The sequence below is a fragment of the Salmo trutta genome, chromosome 9 (assembly GCF_901001165.1).
Source record: "Salmo trutta chromosome 9, fSalTru1.1, whole genome shotgun sequence".
Lineage (NCBI taxonomy): Eukaryota > Metazoa > Chordata > Actinopteri > Salmoniformes > Salmonidae > Salmo > Salmo trutta.
The window spans coordinates 4532290-4556450 of record NC_042965.1 but is presented as its reverse complement, the minus strand read 5'-3'; the positions used below and the strand labels follow the sequence as shown (position 1 = coordinate 4556450).

The window sequence follows — 24161 nt, the reverse complement described above, 5'->3', positions numbered from 1 at the left end:
CCTTATTGATGTCACTTGTTAAATCCACTTCAATCAGTGTAGGTGAAGCGAAGGAGACAGGTTAAAGACAGATTTTTAATCCTTGAGACAAATGAGACATGGACTGTGTATCAAATCACATTTTATTTGTCACATGCGCTGAATACAACAGGTGTGAAATGCTTACTTATAAGCCCTTAACTAACAATGCAGTTTAAAGAGAAATAAGAATTTAAAAAAATATTTACTCAATAAACTAAAGTAAAAAAATCAAAAAAGCAACAATACAATAACAATAACAAGGCTATATACAGGGGTTACCGGTACTGAGTCAATGTGCGGGGGTACAGGTTAGTCGAGGTAATTGAGGTAATATGTACATGTACAGTAGGTAGGGGTAATGTAAAGCTGTTCAGCACTCTTATGGCTTGGGGGTAAAAGCTGTTTAAAATACTTTTAGACCTAGATTTGGAGCTCCTGTACCGCTTGCAGTGTAGTAGCAGTGAGAACAATCTATGACTAGGGTGTCTTTGACAATTTTTAGGGCCTTCCTCTGACACTGCCTGTTATTAAGGTCCTGGATGGCAGGAAGCTTGGCCCCAGTGATGTACTGGAAGCCGAGTATATGTGCCATTCAGAGGGTGAATGGGCAGGACAAAAAGTTTAAGTGCCTTTCAATGAGGTATGGTAGTAGGTGCCAGGGGCACCGGTTTGTGTCAAGAACTGCAACGCTGCTGGGTTTTTCACGCTCAATAGTTTCCCGTGTGTATCAAGAATGGTCCACCATCCAAGGATATCCAGCCAACTTGACACAACTGTGGGAAGTATTGGTGTCAACATGGGCCATCATCCCTGTGGAATGCTTTCGACACCTTGTAGAGTCCATGCCCCAACAAATTGAGTCTGTTCTGAGGTGTTAAGAGTCTAGGTGATGCAGGTAAGGCGGAGTCAGGCGCAGGACACAGAGATGAGTAATAACCGTAACTTTACTCAAAAACAATATTCCAAGAAGGAGACAATAATCCTCACATATACGAGACAACTTAACACAAACAAACACGCACAAAACCAAGGGGGAAACCAGAGGGTTAAATAGGGAACAATATAATTATGGAATGGAAACCAGGTGTGTACAATGAAGACTAAACAAATGGAAAATGAAACGTGGATCGGTGGCGACCGCCGCCCGAACAAGGAGAGGGACCAACTTCGGCGGAAGTTGTGACATGAGGGCAAAAGGGGGGGTGGAAATCAATATTAAGAAGGTGTTCCTAATGTTTGGTGTACTCAGTGTATTACAGTGCATTCGGAAGTATTCAGATCCCTTTACATTTTGTTACGTTAAAGTCTTGTTCTAAAATGTATTATTATATATTTTTTTCTCATCAATCAACACACAATACCCCATAATGAAAAAGCAAAAACAGATTTTTTGAGGGGTTGAAATGTATTAAAAATAAACTGAAAAATGACATTTACATAAGGATTCAGATCTTTTACAAAGTACTTTGTTGAAACACCTTTGGCAGCGATTACAGCCTTGAGTCTTCTTGGGTATGACACTACAAGCTTAGCACACCTGTATTTGGGTTGTTTCTCCCATTCTTCTCTGTAGATCCTCTCAAGCTCTGTCAGGTTGGATGGGGAGCGTCACTGAACAGCTATTTGCAGGTCTCTCCAAGGATGTTCGATTGGGTTCAAGTCCAGGCTCAAGTTTGGCCACTCAAGGACATTCAGAGACCTGTCCTGAAGCCACTCCTGTGTTCTCTTGGCTGTGTACCAACACCACTAAGCAAGGGGCACCACCAAGCAAGCGATACTATGAAGACCAAGGGGCTCTCCAAACAGGTCAGGGACAAAGTTGTGGAGAAGTACAGATCAGTGTTGGGTTATAAAAAAAATATCAGAGACTTTGAACATCCCACGGAGCACCATTAAATCCGTTATTAAAAAGTGGAAAGAAAATGGCACGACAACAAACCTGCCAAGAGAGGGCCGCCCACCAAAACTCACGGACCAGGCAAGGAGGGCGTTAATCAGAGAGGCAACAAATAGATCAAAAATAACCCTGAAGGAGCTGCAAAGCTCCACAGCAGAGATTGGGGTATCTGTCCATAGGACCACTTTAACCTCTCTGGGGTATGTGGGATGCTAGCCACCTGCGGGACACACTCGCCAACAGCCAGTGAAATAGCAGGGCGCCAAATTCAAAACAACAAAAATCTCATAATTCAAATTTCTCAAACATACAACTATTATATCCCATTTTAAAGATACACTTCTCGTTAATCCAACCACAGTGTCCGATTTCAAAAAGGCTTTACGGCGAAAGCATAACATTAGATTATGTTAGGACAGCGCCTAGACAAGAAAAACCACACAGCCATTTTCCAAGCAAGGAGAGGCGTCACAAAAACCAGAAATACAGCTAAAATTAATCACTAACCTTTGATGATCACTAACCATGTATATTTTACTCAATAAAGTTCATATTTATATCCAAAAACCCCATTTTACATTGGCGTGTAATGTTCAGAAATGTTTTGCCTCACAAAACTTCCGGTGAATGAGCACATCAATTTACAGAAATACTCATCATAAACGTTGATAAAATATACAACTGTTATTCAAAGAATTATAGATACACTTCTCCTTAATGCAACCGCTGTGTCAGATTTCAAAAAAGCTTTACGGCGAAAGCAAACTTTGCAATAATCTGAGTACAGCGCTCAGACATCAAAACAAGCCATACAGATACCCGCCATTTTGGAGTCCACAGAAGTCACAAATAACATTATAAATATTTACTTACCTTTGATGATCTTCATCGGAATGCACTCCCAGGAATCCCAGTTCCACAATAAATGTTTGTTTTGTTCGATAAAGTTCATCTTTATGTCCAAATACCTCCATTACCTCCAATACCTTTGTCTTCAGAAATGAAAAGGAACACACCTAATTCTAGTGGGAGCGCGTGCGATTGAGCTCATGTCATTTTCTCAGTCATCTGACTCCATATGCTCTTATTCTCTTCCCATTCACAGTAGAAGCATGAAACAACGTTCTAAAGACTGTTGACATCTAGTGGAAGCCCTAGGAAATGCAAAATGACCCCACAGACACTGTATATTGGATAGGGAATCACTTGAAAAACTATAAACCTCAGATTTCCACACTTCCTGGTTGGATTTTGTCTCAGGTTTTTGCCTGCCATATGAGTTCTGTTATACTCACAGACATCATTCAAACAGTTTTAGAACCTTCAGAGTGTTTTCTATCCAAATATACTACTAACTTGCATATCCTACCTTCTGGGCCTGAGTAGCAGGCAGTTTACTACGGGCACGCTTTTCATCCGGACGTCAAATACTGCCCCCTACCCAAGAGAGGTTAAGCCGTACACTCCACAGAGCTGGGCTTTACGGAAGAGTGTCCAGAAAAAAAATATGCAATCATGTTTGGTGTTCGCCAAAAGGCATGTGGGAGACTCCCCAAACATATGGATGAAGGTACTCTGGTCAGATGAGACTAAAATTGAGCTTTTTGGCCATCAAGGAAAACACTATGTCTGATGCAAACACCTCTCATCACCCGAGAACACCATCCCTACAGTGAAGCATGGTGGTGGCAGCATCATGCTGTGGGGATGTTTTTCATCAGCATGGACTGGGAAACTGGTCAGAATTGAAGGAATGTTGGATGGCGCTAAATACAGGGAAATTATTGAGGGAAACCGGTTTCAGTCTTCCAGAGATTTGAGACTGGGACGGAGGTTCACCTTCCAGCAGGACAATGACCCTAAGAATACTGCTAAAGCAACACTCGAGTGGTTTAAGGGGAAACATTTAAATGTCTTGGAATGGCCTAGTCAAAGCCCAGACTTCAATCCAATTGAGAATCTGTGGTATGACTTAAAGATTGCTGTACACAAGCGGAACCCATCCAACTTGAAGGAGCTGGAGCGGTTTTGCCATGAAGAATGGGCAAAAATCCCAGTGGCTAGATATGCCAAGCTTATAGAGACATACCCCAAGATACTTGCAGCTGACTTTGGGGGGGGGGTGAATAGTTATGCAGTCTCAAGTTTTCTAGTTTTTTGTCTTCTTTCTTGTTTGTTTCACAATAAAAAAATATTGTATAAATGCTAAAAGCATGTAGGGGAAACACTAGTGTTTGTGTAGCCTAAGCGCCTTACGTGCGAACATGACCCTAGTCAGAGAACTCTCTCTCTCTCTCTTTCTCTCTCTCGTCACAGCCTGGATGATGCTAGCGCCAGGGCAGGCTATTCTTAGCATCTCAAACCCAGAGAGCTGGCGATACGTGACAGGGAAACCCACGCAGGGCAGGCGTCTCGAATGGAGTAGAGGGAGAGTGAGGGGGAGACTAGCTTCTAGCAGACCTCCCAGCACAGTGTAGCCTTCTAATGAGCTTGCTGCAGCAGTGTGAGCCCCGGGGGGAGCTGGGCCTGTTTTAGGACATCCAGGGTCACAGTCAGGGCCTGGCTATGGGGATACAGACAGCCAGGTCCGGTTTCAGGGACACAGATTAAGCCTAAATCTGGACTAAAAATCATGGTCAATGGAGAATCTGTGGTCACTCACTGAATGTTCATACTCTGGGAAACCGGCCCTCAGTGTTTCCCTTAGATGTAATCTTAGGCGTAGCGCAAAGTCCCCCAAAACAGAATTCAGGGCTGGAGACACTGAGGTCTAGAGTTTACCCAGTGATGTCATAAAATATAGCTTAATCCAGTTAACACAGCACACACACGACATATCCAATGAGCGGTGTCCTCCATTTCTTTGATTTTCATTGGTGAAGTCACTATGTGTGTCGTAGTGGATGAGAGTGTCTGGTTAACTTCTAGTTGTTGTGTGTTTCTTTGCAGGGCATCAACATCGTGGAGCCAAGTAATGCTGAGACCGCCCTTGTTACCAACCCAGGGATGTACCAGCTGGACATCATACTGAAGAAAGGACACAACCTCGCCATCAGGGACAGAGGAGGTACGAACTACTACTGGGGTCTCTCCCTCTCTCCCTCGCTCTCTCTCTCTCTCTCTTTGAGGGCTCTCTTCAGTTTTCAAGGTATGAGAAGAGAGGTAAGGGAGAATAGGAGTTAGTGAGAACAAATGTCATGCATTGACACATTCTCAAACTCGCAATTGATGTTTTACTTTATTGGATGGTTATGACTAATTGTTTCTCTATTTTGTAACAGACACCTTTATTACGAATGTACAATTCCAATGAATGAAATCACATTTTGTGTAGACTCAAAGTAAGAGTTCAGCTACACTTAACTGAATGTTTTTCTCAGGGAAGGTGAGACCAATCCTTGAGTGACACCCCAGCCTCCGCTCTCTCCCCAGCCTGCCTCTGTCTCTGTGCTGGAGGAGACAGCTCTGTGATTGTCTCTTTGCTAGCCAGCCTTGTTTCAGCCTTGTTTCAGCCTTGTTTCTGTGCTGCTAGTGGACAGAATTGGTCTCATTAGTAAGTGCTATGACAAGGGCTATGGCAGGCCTGCTTAGTCTTTCTCTCACTCTCTCTTGCTCTCAGTCTCTCACTCTCTCTCACGCCCCCCCACCCATTTCCCTCAGAACAGCCTACATTTTTTGGGGCATGGACTCTACAAGGTGTTGAAAGCGTTCCACAGGGATGCTGGCCCATGTTGACGCCAATGTTTCCCACAGTTGTGTCAAGTTGGCTGGATGTCCTTTGGGTGGTGGACCATTCTTTATTACACACGGGAAAATCATGAGCGTGAAAAACCCAGCAGCGTTGCAGTTCTTGAGAATCAAACCACAATCCATGTCTGAATTGTCTCAAGGCTTAAAAAGTATTATTTAATCTGTCTCCTCCCCTTCATCTACACTAATTGGAGTGGATTTAACAAGTGACATCAATAAGGGATCATAGCTTTCAGCTGGATTCACCTAGTCAGTTGTGTCATGGAAAGAGTGGGTGTTCCTAATGTTTTGAACACTCCCTGTGATTGCAGCCAGAGTCTAATGGGATGACTGTTAATGCAATGCTCATGATGTGTGCCAGTGGAATGCAACCGAACGCACAGAGATGTGTATGTCTGTGTGGCAAACAGACACAGTACTTAGTTGTTGTATTTCTTACAGATTCTCCAAGTCTTTTTCAGTTTTTATAGGATGGGGTTATCCTCTCCCCTAAAGCCATAAAGGGATACTGTAGTAAAAATAAATAACCATTTCTTTTTTATGATCGTGCTCATACGGAATCGATAGAGGCGAAACCCTAGGTGCTCTCTTACAACGTGTCAACGACAGTCTTTCGAAGAGAAGTAGCACATTTCTGTCCTCAGAGGTGCTCCTCCCTGGGTGTCTGGCAGGCTTCAGCCCAAGCCCGGATCTATCTCAGTCCAGGCATGAATCATCAGTGTGTGTGTGTGTATGCGTGTGTGTCGTGTGTGTGTGTGTGTGTGTGTGTGTGTGTGTGTGTCGTGCCAGCGAGTGAGCATTGGTCTCAGAAACCAATGGGACCCCCTGACAAGAGGAGAGGGATATAATTCTCCCTGATCCTCCCTTTCCTCCCCACATAGACTTCAGGCCTTTGTCATCTGTTGGACTTGTCATAGAGGAGAAAAATATATACACTAATCCAGAGATGACAAGGAATCCTGTGCTGCTGCATGGCACTGCCCAGCTTACTGCGGACTGAGACGTCAGGCTGTACCTCTCACTAATTTTCAATAGCAACAGCCTGGCCTGCTTGGAAACAGCAGTAGAGCATCCTCCTAGCTTATGTTTCTCTCTTTCCTTACTGTGTAAAGTCATCCAGCCATTTGTATGGGTTTATGGGCTTTGTTTGCGTGTTTGTGCAATTGGGCATGCATGTGTCCTAGTGTACGTACGCGTGTCTGTCTGTCTGTGTATGTTCATAGATCTCCACTCCTTGACAATTGACCAGCAACCTCTCTTTGTCACGTAACTCATCGATAATACGTCATTCTCCTAGGCCTAATGCACTCACCCCTGTCCAAATTGTCACCGATTGTGAGCCTTTAATGACAACCTCTGGTGAGGCACTACATGGATGTGACCGGGTAAGGCCCCAGTGACTGTTCTCTCCCAGGGGATTGGGTTGGTTGTCAATGGGTGATGGGTGATAGCGGGGGAAAAAGGTGTCACACACTTGTCGAGAGCCAGCTTGGTGGGGGGGTGATAGGGAGTGTCAGTGGGCCTTGTCACGGTCTGCTAACCAGCTTCACCTCAGATGAAAGACAAGGCTACAGTGGCAGGAGTCTATACCTGCAGTGGTACGGCAGACTAGATCACCATCTCTCTGTCTGTCTGCTTGAGTGTGTTCTACAGAGATGCTAGATGAAGTTAGGAAAAGGGGAAAGGTCCACCTTGTTTTTTGGGTTGGACACAACTGATGCATAGACCGGACAAGTAATGGGAGTGGGGCGTCAGAATTCTTGCTGTCGAAACGTTTTGATTAAACCATTTGAGTGAGTGTGTTTTTCCTGTTATACTATTTCTGTTGTGAAGGCTTGGTTTCTGGATGCAGTCAGGGTGTGTGGGGATTTGTGTCAGAGGCTTGGGTTCAGGTGGCATGTGATTGGAGAGGCTGTATTCCCTGGATATACTGGAAGTTTATATGCAGGTTCAGGCTTACATTCTGGTTGTGTGTGTGTGTGTGTGTGTGTGTGTGTGTGTGTGTGTGTGTGTGTGTGTGTGTGTGTGTGTGTGTGTGTGTGTGTGTGTGCGTGCGTGCGTGCGTGCGTGCGTGTGTGTGTGTGTATATACAGTACGTGCCTGCGTGTGTATGTGGGTGCCTCCGTGTTGTGCATGTGTGTGTGTGTGTGTCTGTATGTATGCACCTGCATATATTTAGTTGTTTGTGTGTGTGTGTGTGTCTGTCCTGGGGAGAGGAACTTGCTGGGGAAATCCACCACTCAGGGACAGTTGAGAGAGGAGATGCTCTAAGTGCTCTGATAAAAATACAGAACCCTCCACACAGCCTTTTTATTTGTATTAGAATGTAGATTTTTGGGGGGGTCAACGATGATGTTTTTAGGTGATTTTGATGTGTGTCTGGGGTTACTGTCTGGCTGTAAGATCCCAATGCAGCCAAGTTTCAGCCTCCTGGCAGGTTTTTGGCTAAAATGTCCTAGTACTTGGTTAAGTGCATGATGCCGTTGACCTTAACAAGGACCAGTGGAAGCAAAATAGCCCCATAACATCAGAGATCTCCTTCCACATTTTACAGTAGGTATGGGGTTACTTTTCTGCATATGCATTGTTCTTTCAAAGGCATGGCCAAAGACCTCTATTTTCATGTCATATGAGCATATCAACAGTTTCGACCCAAGTGCAAGAACCGTTTAGCGAGCTCATGCTATGGCCAGACAGTGAAGTCCAGTAAACATGCATCGTGAGAGAGTTGTTGAACTTTGTCTCCTTCCCATTGTCTTTCATATTATACAGACAGCCATGTAGACTCACGCTTCCACTGTCCTTTGTTCTTCTGCCGTGTCATTACCCTCAATTGAGGAATTACCCTTTTCAAATATCCAGCTGTGTTATTGCTCTGCTCTTCCAATGTCCTTCCATGTCTCTTTCATCACCTTGATAGATGATTTGGTTACTGTATTTGTTCAACATCATGTCATGTTTCTAACCCAGGCAGAATATTTTTATTTAACCTTCTTTAACTTGGCAAGTCAGTTAAGAACAAATTCTTATTTACAGCGACGGCCAAGGAACAATGGGTTAACTGCCTTGTTCAGGGGCAGAACGACAGATTTTTACCTTGTCAGCTCTGGGATTTGATCCACCAACCTTTCGGTTACCGGCCCAACGCTCTAACCACTAGGCTACCTGCCACCCCTAAAAATATGCAGGACCTAGCACACAAATAAATGATCCTTCTCTGCAATTGTGTGGATTTTTTGCTACTTCATCGATGGGGACTGTTAACCACACAGGTCTCTATTGTTTGCGTTTTCCCTCTACCCTGCCAATATCCTCATCCCTCTATCCCTCCATTGCCCAATCTCTCCATCCCTGAGGCTGATAATTAAGGAGGTGATTTGTGAGGTGGAGAACAGGTGGGAAAAAGACGGTGTGGTCAGTATCTCTACTCGTGAGGGTGTGTCTGAGAGAGGACACTTCAGACCATCCATGGAAATGTCCGTCCACAGTCGTCAGTGAAAAGTCACAGGTTTAGTGTGAGTCTGTTGAGCGAAGAGATATGTCATTCTGTGCTGTTGAGCATGTCCAAATGAGCCTAGAGTACTGTATAATGTGGTGCGAAGTGACATTACCACTCCTCACACTGACTCCATGCCAGGGCTCTGTTCCATCACGGCTTTGGGTGTCAAGAGCAGGTGACAAAACATCTGCTCGAGGATTTTACTATTCTCATCACACCGCTAAGTCACACCAAATGACTGAAATTCGTCTTATGATCTTGACAAATTGACGGACGTGTTATTACACTGTGTATTTTCTTTACTGCGCAGGGGCCTGAGTCATTGGCCATATTACGAGAGAGAGGACTCAGAGGGTGGTAATGAGAAGTATGTCGTCTACTCTGTCGTTATCATAGCGCTGATTGAGTAGTGGTTACTGCTCAGACAGTGTTCTGGCCGTGGCTAAGCCCTCCTCGCTGCGTTAGAAAGCCCATTGACCAGGATAGAATGTGTTAGATGGAGCTGGTTGAACTTGTCCTCTTAGATACATGTTTGAGCTAACTGTATGACGAAGGGGGAGACAGAGCTTAAGGATGGGTTCTCCTCTGTATATTATTTGGAGGTGAGAAATGGTGTACAGGTGGCGCATGAAGTGATAACATGACTCTTGTGTCGGGATGTTGCAGAATTGAAAGCACAGCCAATAGTGCCCGTGCGCTTGAGGGCCGTAAGAGCACTACAGGGTAATCCACACAGACAACTTCAAACCACTCTTCACTAATACACCAGTGTAAATGGTCCCCTCACTTCAGATGTCCATCACTTTAATAGCATCTCAGTGCTGCGGTAACCAGCTTATCAGATCTTATGAAATATGTTACTAAGGCAATTGTAACAATAGCGCTACCATTTTGTGGGTATGCAGTAACAGAAAACGGAGGAAAATCTTTGGCTAGCATTAAATACTTTCACTGAGGGATATGTTTGTGTGGGTTGGAGCACAGATGTATGTATGGATCTGGGTTGGCGTAATGATAATGAAGTGTATATTTATTTATAGACTGGGTAGTTCGAGCCCTGAATGCTGATTGGCTGACAGCCGTGGTATATCACACCGTGCACCACGGATATGACAAAACATGTATTTTTACTGCTCTAGTTACATTGGTAACCAGTTTATAATAGCAATAAGACACCTCGGGGGTTTGTGGTATATGGCCAATATACCACGGCTAAGGCCAATATACCACGGCTATCCAGGCACTCTGCGTTGCGTCGTGCTTAAAGAAGAGCCTTTAGCCATGGTATATTGGCCATACACCACACCCCCTCGTGCCTTATTGCTTTATATATATAGGCTACTATATATATGCACATATACATACATATATATATACATACATATATATATACACACATATATATATACACATATATATATATATATATATATATATATATATATATATATATATATATATATATATATATATATACATATACATATACATATATATACATATACATATACATATACATATACATATACATGCCTTATTGCTTTATATATATATATATATGTATATGTATATGTATATGTATATGTATATATATGTATATGTATATGTATATGTATATGTATATATATATATATATATATATATATATATATATATATATATATATATATATATATATATATGTGTATATATATATGTGTGTATATATATATGTATGTATATATATATGTATGTATATGTGCATATATATAGTAGCCTATATATATAAAGCAATAAGGCACGAGGGGGTGTGGTATATGGCCAATATACCATGGCTAAAGGCTCTTCTTTAAGCACGACGCAACGCAGAGTGCCTGGATACAGCCCTTAGCCGTGGTATGTATATATATATATGTGTGTGTGTGTGTGTGTGTGTGTGTGTGTGTGTGTGTGTGTGTGTGTGTGTGTGTGTGTGTGTGTGTGTGTGTGTTAATGGGGTTTTCTCATGATAGAGTTCCCCTGTGGAGCGCCCAATCCATACATTCCTCTATATGGCACAGTGAAGAGAGATTGCGGGCAGGAAAATGGGAGACACCGCACAGCCTCGACTCAGACATAAATCTAGCTTGTGAGCGTAGGGCTGCCACTGCCGTTTGTTCTGGAGTGATGGGTTTTAAGACTCTGCCATTGACCAGATCTCCACTTCTTCCTTATAGCTAATGAAATGCCTCAGTGAGCTGCTGGCCCCTGCTTTCACTAAGGTCCTCATAAATGACACAACCCTGACAGGTAATCTGACAGCCAGACCATGGCATGACTGCCTGGGCCTCAAAGCAGGAGAGGAGTATTGGAAATGATTGGGTACCATTTCTTTTGTGATTTATGTGGCGTTTCTTTGTGAGGTTTTGTGATTTATCACACTGAACTCTCCTATTGACCTCTCTCAGACCAGAACATTTCACAAAAGTAAAAATGATCGATAAATAAACCTGCTAAGCTAGATCTCAATCGCGCGGTGTATTGGGTGGACGGACTTGGTGGCCAGGCCTGCGTGCTCACATGGGTGGGTGAGTGCATGTCTGTGTCTTAACGGGCTTTTGAGTAGCCTACCTCTTCCCAACCCAACCTCACTGTATGCCAATCTTTATTATTTTGGGATCTGACGACATCATCAGTCTCTATGTGGAATTGTAATTATCTGGTTATGACTTCTCATTAAATTATTCACGGTCTTGTCGGCTCGTTGGCTTGTCTTGATTAACAGTGCCGTTCATTACAAATATTGAATACCGTTCACCAATTTAATATCCAGATAATACCAAATGTGTCATAATGTAATTCTAATAAAAACCACTGTTGCAGTCATTCATTACAAGTTCCCTCTTGAACTTAGAGAAAATAGAGAACAGCCTCATCCAAAGCCTCATCCCCTCAGGTCTTCTGCGCACGAAGCCCATGCCAGGTCTACTGTATGTCACTGAGCCAGAGCAATGGCGTCATCCCTCCTCCTGACATAGCTCAAGACCTGCTCCTTGTCATGACTGGATCCCTGTTCCCTCTCCTGGCGCTAGCCTTGGTGGCCATGGAGGGAGGGAGAAATAGTGTGTGTGTTTGTGTGTCCTTTGTCCAGTCTCTTGTGGTCAAGCCTGAGTTAAAATCAGAACATGACGGAGGTCATAGAATCAGTTCATAAGGCCTCATAAGGCACATGGTGCTACCATGCTGATCACAGATATATAAGTATGGTTTCCCTATGATGCTCAGAGGCCGTTGTTTTGATGTATTATTTTCTAAATGGCATATATATATTTTGATAACAAGAGGGTGGAACCGTGAAAGGAGAAAGGCAGTGTAGAGCAGAAGGCTTGAGTTGAAATGCTGAGAGGTAGAGAGCAAGATTTCACTAGAGTTGTAAACACAGGGTTGCAAAGCTACCGGTAATTTACCAAATTTAATTAACAGGTAATCTATGATAACTTTGGTAATTTATACTTGAATAACTTTTAAAGAATCTATTCAAATATATTCATTTTTTATATGTGTCCATATTGTCCATGCAAAGAGTCTGTGTGGCCATTTGATTAATTGTTCAGCATGGCTTGGGGGTAGAAGCTGTCAATGAGCCTTTTGGTCCTAGACTTGGCGTTCTGGTACCACTTGCCGTGTGGTAGCAGAGAGAACAGTCTATGACTTGGGTGACTGGAGTCTTTGACAGTTTTTGGGGCCTTCCTCTGACACCGCCTAGTATAAAGGTGATCAGGCCTACCGCTCATTAACAGCTTCTACCCCCATGGCAGGAAGCTTGGCCCCAGTGATGTACTGGACCGTAAGCCCTATCCTCTGTAGCGTCTTACGGTCAGATGCTGAGAAGTTGCCATACCAGGCGGTGATGCAACCGGTCAGGATGCTCTCGATGGTGCAGCTGTATAACTTTTTGAGGATCTGGGGATTTATGCCAAGTCTTTTCAGTCTCCTATGGGGGATAATATGTTGTCGTGCCCTATTCACAACTGTCTTGGTGTGTTTGGACCATGATAGTTTGTTAGTGATGTGGACACCAAGGAACTTGAAATTCTCGACCTGCCTCACTTCAGCCTCGTCGATGTTAATGGGGGCCTGTTTGGACCTCCTTTTCCTATAGTCCACGATCAGCTCCTTTGTCTTCCTCACATTGAGGGAGAGGTTGTTGTCCTGGCACCACACTGCCAGGTCTCTGACCTCCTCCCTATAGGCTGTTTCATCGTTGTTGTGTCATCAGCAAACTTAATGATGGTGTTGGAGTCGTGCTTGGCCACGCTGTCGTGGGTGAACAAGGAGTACAGGACGGGACTGAGCACGCACCCCGACGGGGCACCAGTGTTGAGGATCAGCGTGGCAGATGTGTTGTTGCCTACCCTTACCATCTGGGGGCGGCCCGTCAGGAAGTCCAGGATACAGTTGCAGAGGGAAGTGTTTAGTCCCAGGGTCCTTAGCTTAGTGATGAGCTTCGTGGGCACTTTGGTGTTGAACCATGACATAGACTGACCAGGTAAATCCAGGTGAAAGCTATGATCCCGTATTGATGTCACTTCAAACGGTGTAGATGAAGCGGAGGAGACAGGTTAAAGAAGGATTTTTAAGTCTACTGACAATTGAGACATGTATTGTGTATGTGTGCATCCAGAGGGTGAATGGGCAAGACCAAATATTTAAGTGCCTTTGAACAGGGTATGGTAGTAGGTGCCAGGTGCACCGGTTTGTGCCAAGAACTGCAGCACTGCTGGGTTTTTCACTCTCAACAGTTTCCCGTGTGTATCAAGAATGGTCCACCACCCCAAAGGACATCCAGCCAACTTGACACACATTGGTGTCAACATGGACCATTATCCCTATGAAACGCTTTAGACACCTTGTAGAGTCCACGCCCCGATGAATTGAGGCTGTTCTGAGAGCAAAAGGGGCGGGGGGGGTGCAACTCAATAATAGGAAAGTGTTCCTAATGTTGTGTACACTCAGTGTACATATATACATTCATACATACATAGGGGGTGGCAGGTAGCCTAGTGGTTAGAGCTTTGGACCAGTAACTGAAAGGTTGCGAGATCTAATCCCCTAGCTGACAAGGTCAAAATCTGTTGCCCTGCCCTTGAAAAAGGCAGTTAACCCACTGTTCCTAGGCTGTCATTGAAAATAAGAATTTGTTCTTAACTGATGTGCCTAGTTAAATAAAGGTAATAAAACATATATATATAGTGGTCCTGGTTGGTATTTTCTCCTGTTTGTCTTGTAGGTTCAGCATACAATTCACATGATATAAACAGCAGAAAACCATGCTGTCATATTTGTTTCAGCTGAAAATAGGTTGATGGTATATCCAGGTATGACATACACACCTTCAGTCTTCTGGGCTGGCAGACACTACTGTTGAGTCAGGAGAGTGGTGGCGGTATGGGGCCCACTCCCTCCAACTGACCTGACTGTTTGGAGGGACCTCAGCCAGTGATGTCACACATGTGTTGTTATCAGTTACCACTGCACTCATCTTATGTGGGTGATGCACATTTTCTCTCAGGTGTAGGACCGTAGGGGGTCCGAGGTGATGTCCTCATGCTATGATACTTCATGAGGTCAATTTACTGTAAGTAAAAAGCGGATTGATGCAATTTTAATGTCTGGCAAGGGAGCGTGCCTACCTGGCATGTTTTATTCCCTCTGTCGACGGCTTGAAGTTGATGAGAGCAGAGACGAGTGTGTATTGGATTGCCTTTTCAGCTGCCTGTCAAGTTAGTTGAGGTAGCTGGAATCCAATACAGTTTAATTGGCCACATAAATAAGCCTCAGCTTCAGAAACACATGGAGCTTGGAGCTCTGCTCGTCTCAGAGTCAACTTGATTCATCTCCTCCGTACACTCATGATTTTTACTTGGTTTGAGAGGTTTGGACTGCGATAGATGTAGACCCTGCGCGTGTGTGCGTCCGTGCATCCATGCGTCCCTGCGTGTAAAAGACATTCTATGTGGGCACTATGAGTGATGATGACGTACTGAGCAGAGCTGACTGAGAAAGTTGGGCCTCTGCCAGCTTTTTCATTCCCATGCTCCATAGTGCCTGTTCCCCTGACCACCAGTCCACCTGTGTGTGAGATATAACACACACACCACCCACCTATGACCAGCCACTTCCAGCACCATTCTAGGCAGGCACCTTCATTTTATGCTCTTCAGCCTGTTGGATGGACAGCGTTAACATACATATTTATGGCGTCATAAAGCTGGCCATGGTGGTGTGTTGAGAGCAGCAGCGGCTCGGGGGATATTATCGACCCAGCAGGGAGAAAGGGAAGGAATGGAGCGTGTCCAGAGAATAGATACATCGTGTGGGGATCCGATAGCGGATTTCTCGGCTTATTGCCTGATCCATATGAGACCCTGAGCATCTGATGTAGAACTGAATTAGGGTTGACCTGTTCTGGCTTCACGAATACTTTGTTTTATTTCTAGCCATTATGTGATTTCCCTGTAACTGTAAGGGAGGAGTAGAATAACTCAGGTGTGTAAGTGCATGCCGTCAATTGTTATTTCTTTCTAACGGCACACCAAAAAATGAGGGGGAAAATAGCCTGTTTTCACGACTTACCAAGTCATTGCACTGAATATTCCCTGGTAATTGAAGTGTGTGTGGTACCTTCCAAGTACCTTCCAAGTAACCCTCAATGGTTTCAACACCTACTATCTTTCACATGTATTTTCTGTTGACACCCATTACTAACTAGTAACTACTACACCCTTCACAGTATGGTAGCTATTCACTATGCTCTTCCTGTTTCCAGCCATGCCTCAGCCCTGATCCTGCTCTTGTCCTGCAGAGATATGCGACTGCATCCCAAATGGCACTCAATTGCCTACACAGTGCACTACTTTTGACCAGAGCACTCTGGTCAAAGGTAGTGCACTATGTAGGGAGTAGGGTGCCATTTGGGATGCGCCTGTGAAGGGCATCAGTGGGGGTGGGGGGTAGTAAAGTGCACATCTCATCCCGGGCAGGCCTTACTGCACATCTCGTCACAGAGCCATAAGCTGCTGGGCTGGCAGCACAGAATCGTGTCACTGTTATGTCAGCGTTTCCACTCAGCCCCCCAGCCCCCCCCCAGCATACAGCACGTGATGATATAATGAGCTGTATGCCACTAGAATGCAAGTACAAAAAAAGCACTTGATGGCTGAGTTGTCCGACAGACTGCATGTTGGACACAATGAAGCCTATGAATGGGACTATATTATGAATAAGATAACGTGTGGCAGGTTACATTTTAGTCATTTAGCCGACCCTCTTATCCAGAGCGACTTAAAGTAGTGAATGCATACATTTCATACTGTTTTTTTTGTACTGGTCCCCCGTGGGAATTGAACCCGCAACCCTGGCGTTGCAAACACCATGCTCTACCAACTGAGCCACACGGGACATGTTGACATTCATTGTCATGAATCTTACCCTGGAGGCAGAATTTTGCAATTTCCACTAGATGGGTCAGCTGCAAAGTCAAAATTGGCTTTATTATAAAAATGTATGATAACAAAATATGTAAAAATGTATGATAACAAAAATAAGCTTTTTGGTCTTAATTTAAGGTTACGGTTAGTGTGGGTAGGGTTGAGATTAGGGTTAGGTTTCAAATCCGATTTGATGATTTGTGCCAGCTAGTGACCACTCTGCAGAGCTGCCTCCAGATCAAGATTAATGATGAAAAACATGAACCTGCTAATGTATGCGGGATTTGAGAGGAGTAATATGGAAATTGAAGTGATGGACAAGAAGGAGAACTATGATGTTAATGAGTTGTTAGATTGCCTTTGCCGTCGCTGGCCATTGTTTTTGCTCCAAATTTAGGTCTGGGCCCGTATGTATCAAGTTTCTCAGAGTAGGAGTACTGATCTAGGATCAGGTCCCCTCTGTCCATGTAGTCTTATTCATTGTGATCAAAAAGGCAGGGGAGTTTGTCAGACACTTGTGAGAATGTGTGTGTCACGTCCTGACCAGTAAAAGGGGTTGTTTGTTATTTTAGTTTGGTCAGGGCGTGGCAGGGGGTGTTTGTTTAGTGTGTTTCGGGGTTTTTGGTTTATGTTCTATGTTTTCTATTTCAATGTGGTTTTTCTATTTCTATGTTAGTTTTGTCAATGACCTCCAATCAGAGGCAGCTGTTTGTTGTTATCTCTGATTGGAGGCCATATTTAGTTGTGTGTGTGTTTTCACTTGTGTTTGTGGGTGGTTGTTTCCTGTTTAGTCTGTGCACCTTACGGGACTGTTTTCGTCGTTTGTTTTGTGTAAGTGTTTTGTTTTTTCCTTCAATAAAAGAAGATGATAAATATACCCGCTGCATTTTGGTCTACCTACAACGACGATTGTTAGTGTGGGTGTAGTGTTTGTGGATTGCGTAGTTAGTTGTTCTAATTTAACTCTGAGAGGGGATTGGTAATAGGGCTGTTTGTATTGATACTAATGGCACAGTAATGTTCCTGATCCTGAATCAGCAATCCTACTCTGAGACTCATGACACATACTAGGCCTGGGCAGTAGACCATACATACCGTATACCGGGGTATTTGGAAAAAGCCATGGAAGGGTTTTTCAATACCGTCAATACTATTTATTGGAAGTTTTTCAATACATTTGAATATTTGTAGCTACTTTTTACCTGCAGTCAGCTTGTGCAATACGTTAAGAGATGAAGCAGATTGCGTTCTTCATTTCATCTGTCACATTATGAAGCTTGCCGTAATTCCTCAGAATAATTGAGCCAGTCACGTTCGTTTGTAAACAGCACAACGGGATAAATTGGGAGCTGGTGAGTCCATAGAGTTCAATATCTATCGGTGAGTCTATGTTGTGTGGTGTACACGAGATGATGAAGTTCCATTTTGCAATTCACTACTAAATGTTTGCCATCAGATATCTTATAATGGCTTTCTGCCAGAAGTCAAAGAGCTCTGGATGAGTTATCTGTACAGTTGCCATTTTTTCCCCTGTGCTTCCTTCTAGTGTTTTTTTCCCCTCCATTCTTCTCTACTCTGCTCCGTGTACACCTGCTGCTCTTCCTTCAGAAAAGCATGCATCACAACTTTGTTCATTTACCCAATTTCTCTCGTTCACTTTTGCTTGTAAATGTCCACACTCACCGAAAATGACATTCAGAAGCTACTAGCTATCCTTGTATGACTTTATGAGCTGGATTTGCCTGTCTTTGCAATTAGTTTCTTTTCATTTTCAATCGTTAGCATTTAGCTAACAGCTTCTATGTGATTTCGCTATTAGTTTGTGCTAATTGTGTCAGCATTCTGGGATTTTCTTGCATTTTTAATGCCACCTTGCGTGCTATGCTGGTAATACCGTTAATCCCGGGGTGAGAGAAGGATGGTATGATGATATGAAAATCTTCATACCGCCCAAGCCTAAGAAATACGATCCCTAAACACAGTTCAGTGTATGTAGGTGAGTTTGTCCGACACCTGTGGGAATGTGTGTGTGTAGTGTTTGTGGATTGCGTAGTTAGCTGTCTAATTTCATCCTGAGAGGGGACTGGTGATAGGGCTGTTTGTATTGATATTAATGCCACACTAACACTCCATGTGTGCGTGTGCGCTCGTACGTGCGTGCGTTTTGATTTATTCGAGTGGGTGGGTGACTGTGTGATTATGTTAATGCAGTTTGTGTGGTAGGTTTAATGACTGTAGTAGAGATGGATGATCATTGCTTTGATGCTAATCTGAAAAGACACATGGAAACACACACAGTGCCAAGCTCCCAGCCAGCCCTGGCCTCCATTCTTGCCTCTGCGGGGTCAGTAAGGAGAGTGGGTGTTTGGCTGGTGATATCAGATAGACTTATGGGGATGGAGGATGAGTGACTGTGTGACCGATGGGGATTGGTAAACGCACTCTTCAGTTTAAAAAAATATCCACCCACGCCATCAAATTGCTAGCTTTTCAGTGGAGTAGCTAGCTAAGACGTCAAGGGGACGGTCACGTGTGTGAGACAGAGGTCCCAAGTTCCGTTCTCGGTGTGAGCTGGTGAAGGAGGAAGAGGTACGGTTAAGAAAGCACTGATAGGCTGCATTATGCTGAGTTGGGTTTTGCTCTGCAATCATGTGACACAAAATGATCAACAACCTCAGGAAGTTATGATGGACATTCAGTGGCGATACACACACACACATACACACATTGTGAGATTGAGGTGTGTGCCTGCATGCATGATCCAGCTTTAACCACTACCCAGGTTACTATGGACCACTGAACGTGAGCAGACTGTCAAGCTGATGCACTCCATTATCTCCTCTCCAAACAAAGCCCAGATGTCCATGACTATGACATTTTGAAAAGCTACTCTGTGTTTATGTTCATTCAAATTAGATAAAGTGCCTGTCCAAACCCATTGGTGTGACTGAAGAAGGCCCGGCCACCAACATTATCTATCTACACAGTCATATTTGTTTGACATTTATCATTTTCATCTGCTTTCCATCAGGATTGATTTCATATAGAGAGAACTATAAACCAGTTCACTGATCTTTAAGGGATGTCAGGAATAGAGTTGTGCTGCTGTGGATATAAGAGTGTTTTTGCATATAGGCAAGGGTAACGTTTATGCATGTTTATGCTTGTTTATGCATGCGTATATTGGGTTACCTGTGTGTGATAGAGTGAAGCTTCTGTCCAATCTACATGGCCAGTTTCGGTGATGAGTCCGAATCAGCAGGATCTAGCAGACACAGGGACAACTCTACGTAAACACCCCCATCTAGTGGTCAATATCAATCATTGATCTCCTCTGCTGAAGTGGTGTGTGTGTGTGTGTGTGTGTGTGTGTGTGTGTGTGTGTGTGTGTGTGTGTGTGTGTGTGTGTGTGTGTGTTCATGAATGTCTGTGTGTATGTAAAGTATGTGTGCATCAGGGCTGGGGTCAATTTCGAATTGAAGGCAATCAATTCAGGAAGTGAATGTATTAAAAGTTCAAAATACTTTTAAAGTAAATAGCTTCTACTCCTCAGTTTATTGAGAAGTCGTTGAAAATAGAAGCCGTTCTTTCACTTTTGAATTGTTATCTAAGTTTAGTTCCAGATTTCCTTCAATTTGAAATGACCCCTGGCCTGGTGTGTATACTTGTGTGTGCTGTCATTTGGGTGCACCCTTCACAAAACAGCTTCAAATTAGCCACAGTTCAAGAGAGGATAGTTTTAATGAGAGTGAGCTCTTAATTAAAGAGAGCCTTTTTAGTCCTGAGGCCTACGACCCCACAGCATGTTCCGAAGCAGCGGCGCCTCTGTCTCAGCCAATTAGGCTTTATCCTTAGTCACATAAAAATAAAATGATGCTTTACCTTTATTTTTTACAGTTAACTCAGTTAAGAACAAATTCTTATTAACAACGATGACCTGTCAAACAAACCAATAAACTACACCAATAAACAACAATTACACTATACATATCTTTATACAAATAAGTTACACAACACATGAAAAGCAAACACTAAACACAAAAAGCAGAACACATATTAAACAAACACGTTCTTCAGTAAAAAGGCCCTCATAACATCCGCCTGAATTTCCCTAGAGGCACCAAATCCACCAACTTTAAGGACTTTTGGAGATTACTCCACGAGGTGGGGAAAAAAACTAGAAGCAGAATGACATAACTCAGTGGAGTTTGAAAGGGTCTCCAGGGTTAGCCATCCCTGAGTCAGGGTCTGGTAACTTGAGGTAAGGTATGGCAGAAGTGTATCGATCTATGAGACTTCAAGGAAGGCCAGTCTACTTTCTGATACAAAATGCAATGATGCGTGCTAAAGCTATCGCCCGTAGTAAAGCGCAATTTGCTATGTTAAACTGCGTCCAATGGCTTCAATACCGTAGCAGCTGCATTCATATAGGTGATGTCGCCATAGTCAATAACCAGAATGAATATTGGCTGAATGATTTGTTTTCTGCTATTTAACAAAAGACAGGACCTGTTACTATAGAAGACTATTTTAATTCTTAATTTCTTAACTAACTCATCAACATGCTTTTTTGTAAGATAGCTTTTCGTCAGTCCAGATGCCAAGATATTTATAATCGAGGACGTGATCAATGAGGGCACCATCCAAAGTATGTATGAATAAATCATCAGATATATTTTTACGTGATTTGGAAAATAACATATACTTGGTTTTACCTGCATTTAGTACCAATTTTAGATCAACAATGGCTTTCTGAAGGGCAATACAGGCATATTGAAGCTATGACAGGGCCTAGTCAGCTGTGGGGGCAATAGAATACAGGTGAATGTTTTTTTTAAAAGATTAACCAATATTGATTATGTAAATAGTGAAAAGAACCAGACCAAGAGTTGATCTCTGTGGGACACCTTTTGAAATGTCTGGAAAACCTGATTTAACACTGTCCTTTAAATCATTTCCAAACTAGCTACAGGCAGCCTGGTCCAGGCCAATTGATGAAAGCCTCTGAATAAGTAATGAAAAGTAATGAGGGATCCACATTGTCGAAGGCTTTAGACAGGTCAATAAAAAGGACTGCACAGTGTTTCTTCTTATCCAAGCAATTAAGAACATAATTTAAAACCAAATGACCTGGTCTGAAACCTGACTGGTGTACATTTAGAATACATTTCGTATGTGAGTATTTAGCAAGGATTCTAGAATTTTTGCTAGTCCAAGTGAATTATGAAATGGGGCAATAATTATTTAGGTCACGGGTCACCACCTTTGTGAAGGGGGAGTATATGGGCCGCCTTCCAGAACCTGGGGATGATACCAGAAATAATTGTAAGGTTAAAAATGTGTTAAAGATTCTGAAATCAGAGGAGCAGAAAGCTGCAGCAAGAAAGGCTCAAGCAAATCCGCCCAGTGGGTCATCAATCTTGGGCAAAGCGTCTAGCACAAGTGTAAAGTTGTTGAAAAGAAAATGAAGATTCCCTAGTTGACAAAACTTCCAATCGAGCCAAGAGGCGCAGGCAGTCGACTGGCGGACCAGCTTAAATTGAACCATCATTTATTTAAAAAAATCAAAGCCTGCGGAGAGGAATTTCGACACGTAAAAAAAATATGATAGCATAGTGATGTTTAGAGAACATAACTGCCACAAGAGTTTATTTCACAAATATAGCCACCCCTCTCTCTTTTTTCTGACTGTCACACCTGAAGATGTTGTAATCAACAATATCAATGTCCTTACAGTGAGGGAAAAAAGTATTTGATCCCCTGCTGATTTTGTACATTTGCCCACTGACAAAGAAATGATCAGTCTATAATGTTAATGGTTGGTTTATTTGAACAGTGAGAGACAGAATAACAACAACAAAAATCCAGAAAAACATGTCAAAAATGTTATACATTGATTTGCATTTTAATGAGGGAAATAAGTATTTTACCCCTCTGCAAAACATGACTTAGTACTTGATGGCAAAACCCTTGTTGGCAATCACAGAGGTCAGACGTTTCTTGTAGTTGGCCACCAGGTTTGCACCCATCTCAGGAGGGATTTTGTCCCACTCCTCTTTGCAGATCTTCTCCAAGTCATTAAGGTTTTGAGGCTGACGTTTGGCAACTCGAACCTTCAGCTCCCTCCACAGATTTTCTATGGGATTAATGTCTGGAGACTGGCTACTCCAGGACCTTAATGTGATTCTTCTTGAGCCACTCCTTTGTTGCCTTGGCCGTGTGTTTTGGGTCATTGTCATAGTGGAATACCCATCCACGACCCATTTTCAATGCCCTGGCTAAGGGAAGGAGGTTCTCACCCAAGATTTGACGGTACGTGGCCCCGTCCATCGTCCCTTTGATGCGGTGAAGTTGTCCTGTCCCCTTAGCAGAAAAACACCCCCAAAGCATAATGTTTCCACCTCCATGTTTGACAGTGGAGATGGTGTTCTTGAGGTCATAGGCAGCATTCCTCCTCCTCCAATCACGTCGAGTTGAGTTGATGCCAAATAGCTCCATTTTGGTCTCATCTGACCACAACACTTTCACCCAGTTGTCCTCTGAATCATTCAGATGTTCATTGGCAAACTTCAGACGGGCATATATATGTGCTTTCTTGAGCAGGGGGACATTGCGGGCGCTGCAGGATTTCAGTCCTTCACGGCGTAGTGTGTTACCAATTGTTTTCTTGGTGACTATGGTCACAGCTGCCTTGAGATCATTGACAAGATCCTCCCGTGTAGTTCTGGGCTGATTCCTCACCGTTCTCATGATCATTGCAACTCCACGAGGTGAGATCTTGCGTGGAGCCCCAGGCCGAGGGAGATTGACAGTTCTTTTGTGTTTCTTTCATTTGCGAATAATCACACCAACTGTTGTCACCTTCTCACCAAGCTGCTTGGCGATGGTCTTGTAGCCCATTCCAGCCTTGTGTAGTTCTACAATCTTGTCCATGACATCCTTGGAGAGCTCTTTGGTCTTGGCCATGGTGGAGAGTTTGGAATCTGATTGATTGATTGCTTCTGTGGACAGGTGTCTTTTATACAGGTAACAAGCTGAGATTAGGAGCACTCCCTTTAAGAGTGTGCTCCTAATCTCAGCTCGTTACCTGTATAAAAGACACCTGGGAGCCATAAATCTTTCTGATTGAGAGGAGGTTAAATACTTATTTCCCTCATTAAAATGCAAATCAATTTATAACATTTTTGACATGTGTTTTTCTGGATTTTTTTTGTTTTTCTGTCTCTCATGTTCAAATAAACCTACCATTAAAATTATAGACTGATCATTTCTTTGTCAGTGCGCAAACGTACAAAATCAGCAGGGGATCAAATACTTTTTTCCCTAACTGTATCTGGGATTGAGCCATTTAGTTAAGTCTGTGAGAACCAAAATATCCAGGCTTGTGTCATGCATCCAGATATCAAGAAGGTCCATCTTTGAAATCAAACTTCATAAGTTGATATGAAACAGCCCAAGCCCTTTACACGATTTGAAAACAGCAGGGTATCCATATTTGTGGCATTTGAAATAGTAGCACTGTACGAGCTTACCACAGTGGGCCTCC

General features: G+C 43.3%; 1 protein-coding gene across 8 annotated transcripts in view; it reads left to right on the top strand.

Moving 5' to 3' along the window:
• LOC115199754 (multiple C2 and transmembrane domain-containing protein 1) overlaps positions 1–24161 on the top strand; it is a 213760-nt gene that overhangs the window by 98196 nt on the left and 91403 nt on the right. For all 8 annotated transcript variants that reach the window (XM_029762162.1, XM_029762161.1, XM_029762159.1 and 5 more), the window contains exon 2: positions 4868–4985. In XM_029762162.1, coding sequence (XP_029618022.1) covers positions 4868–4985 — 118 coding nt within the window. The remainder of the gene's footprint in view (positions 1–4867; positions 4986–24161) is intronic.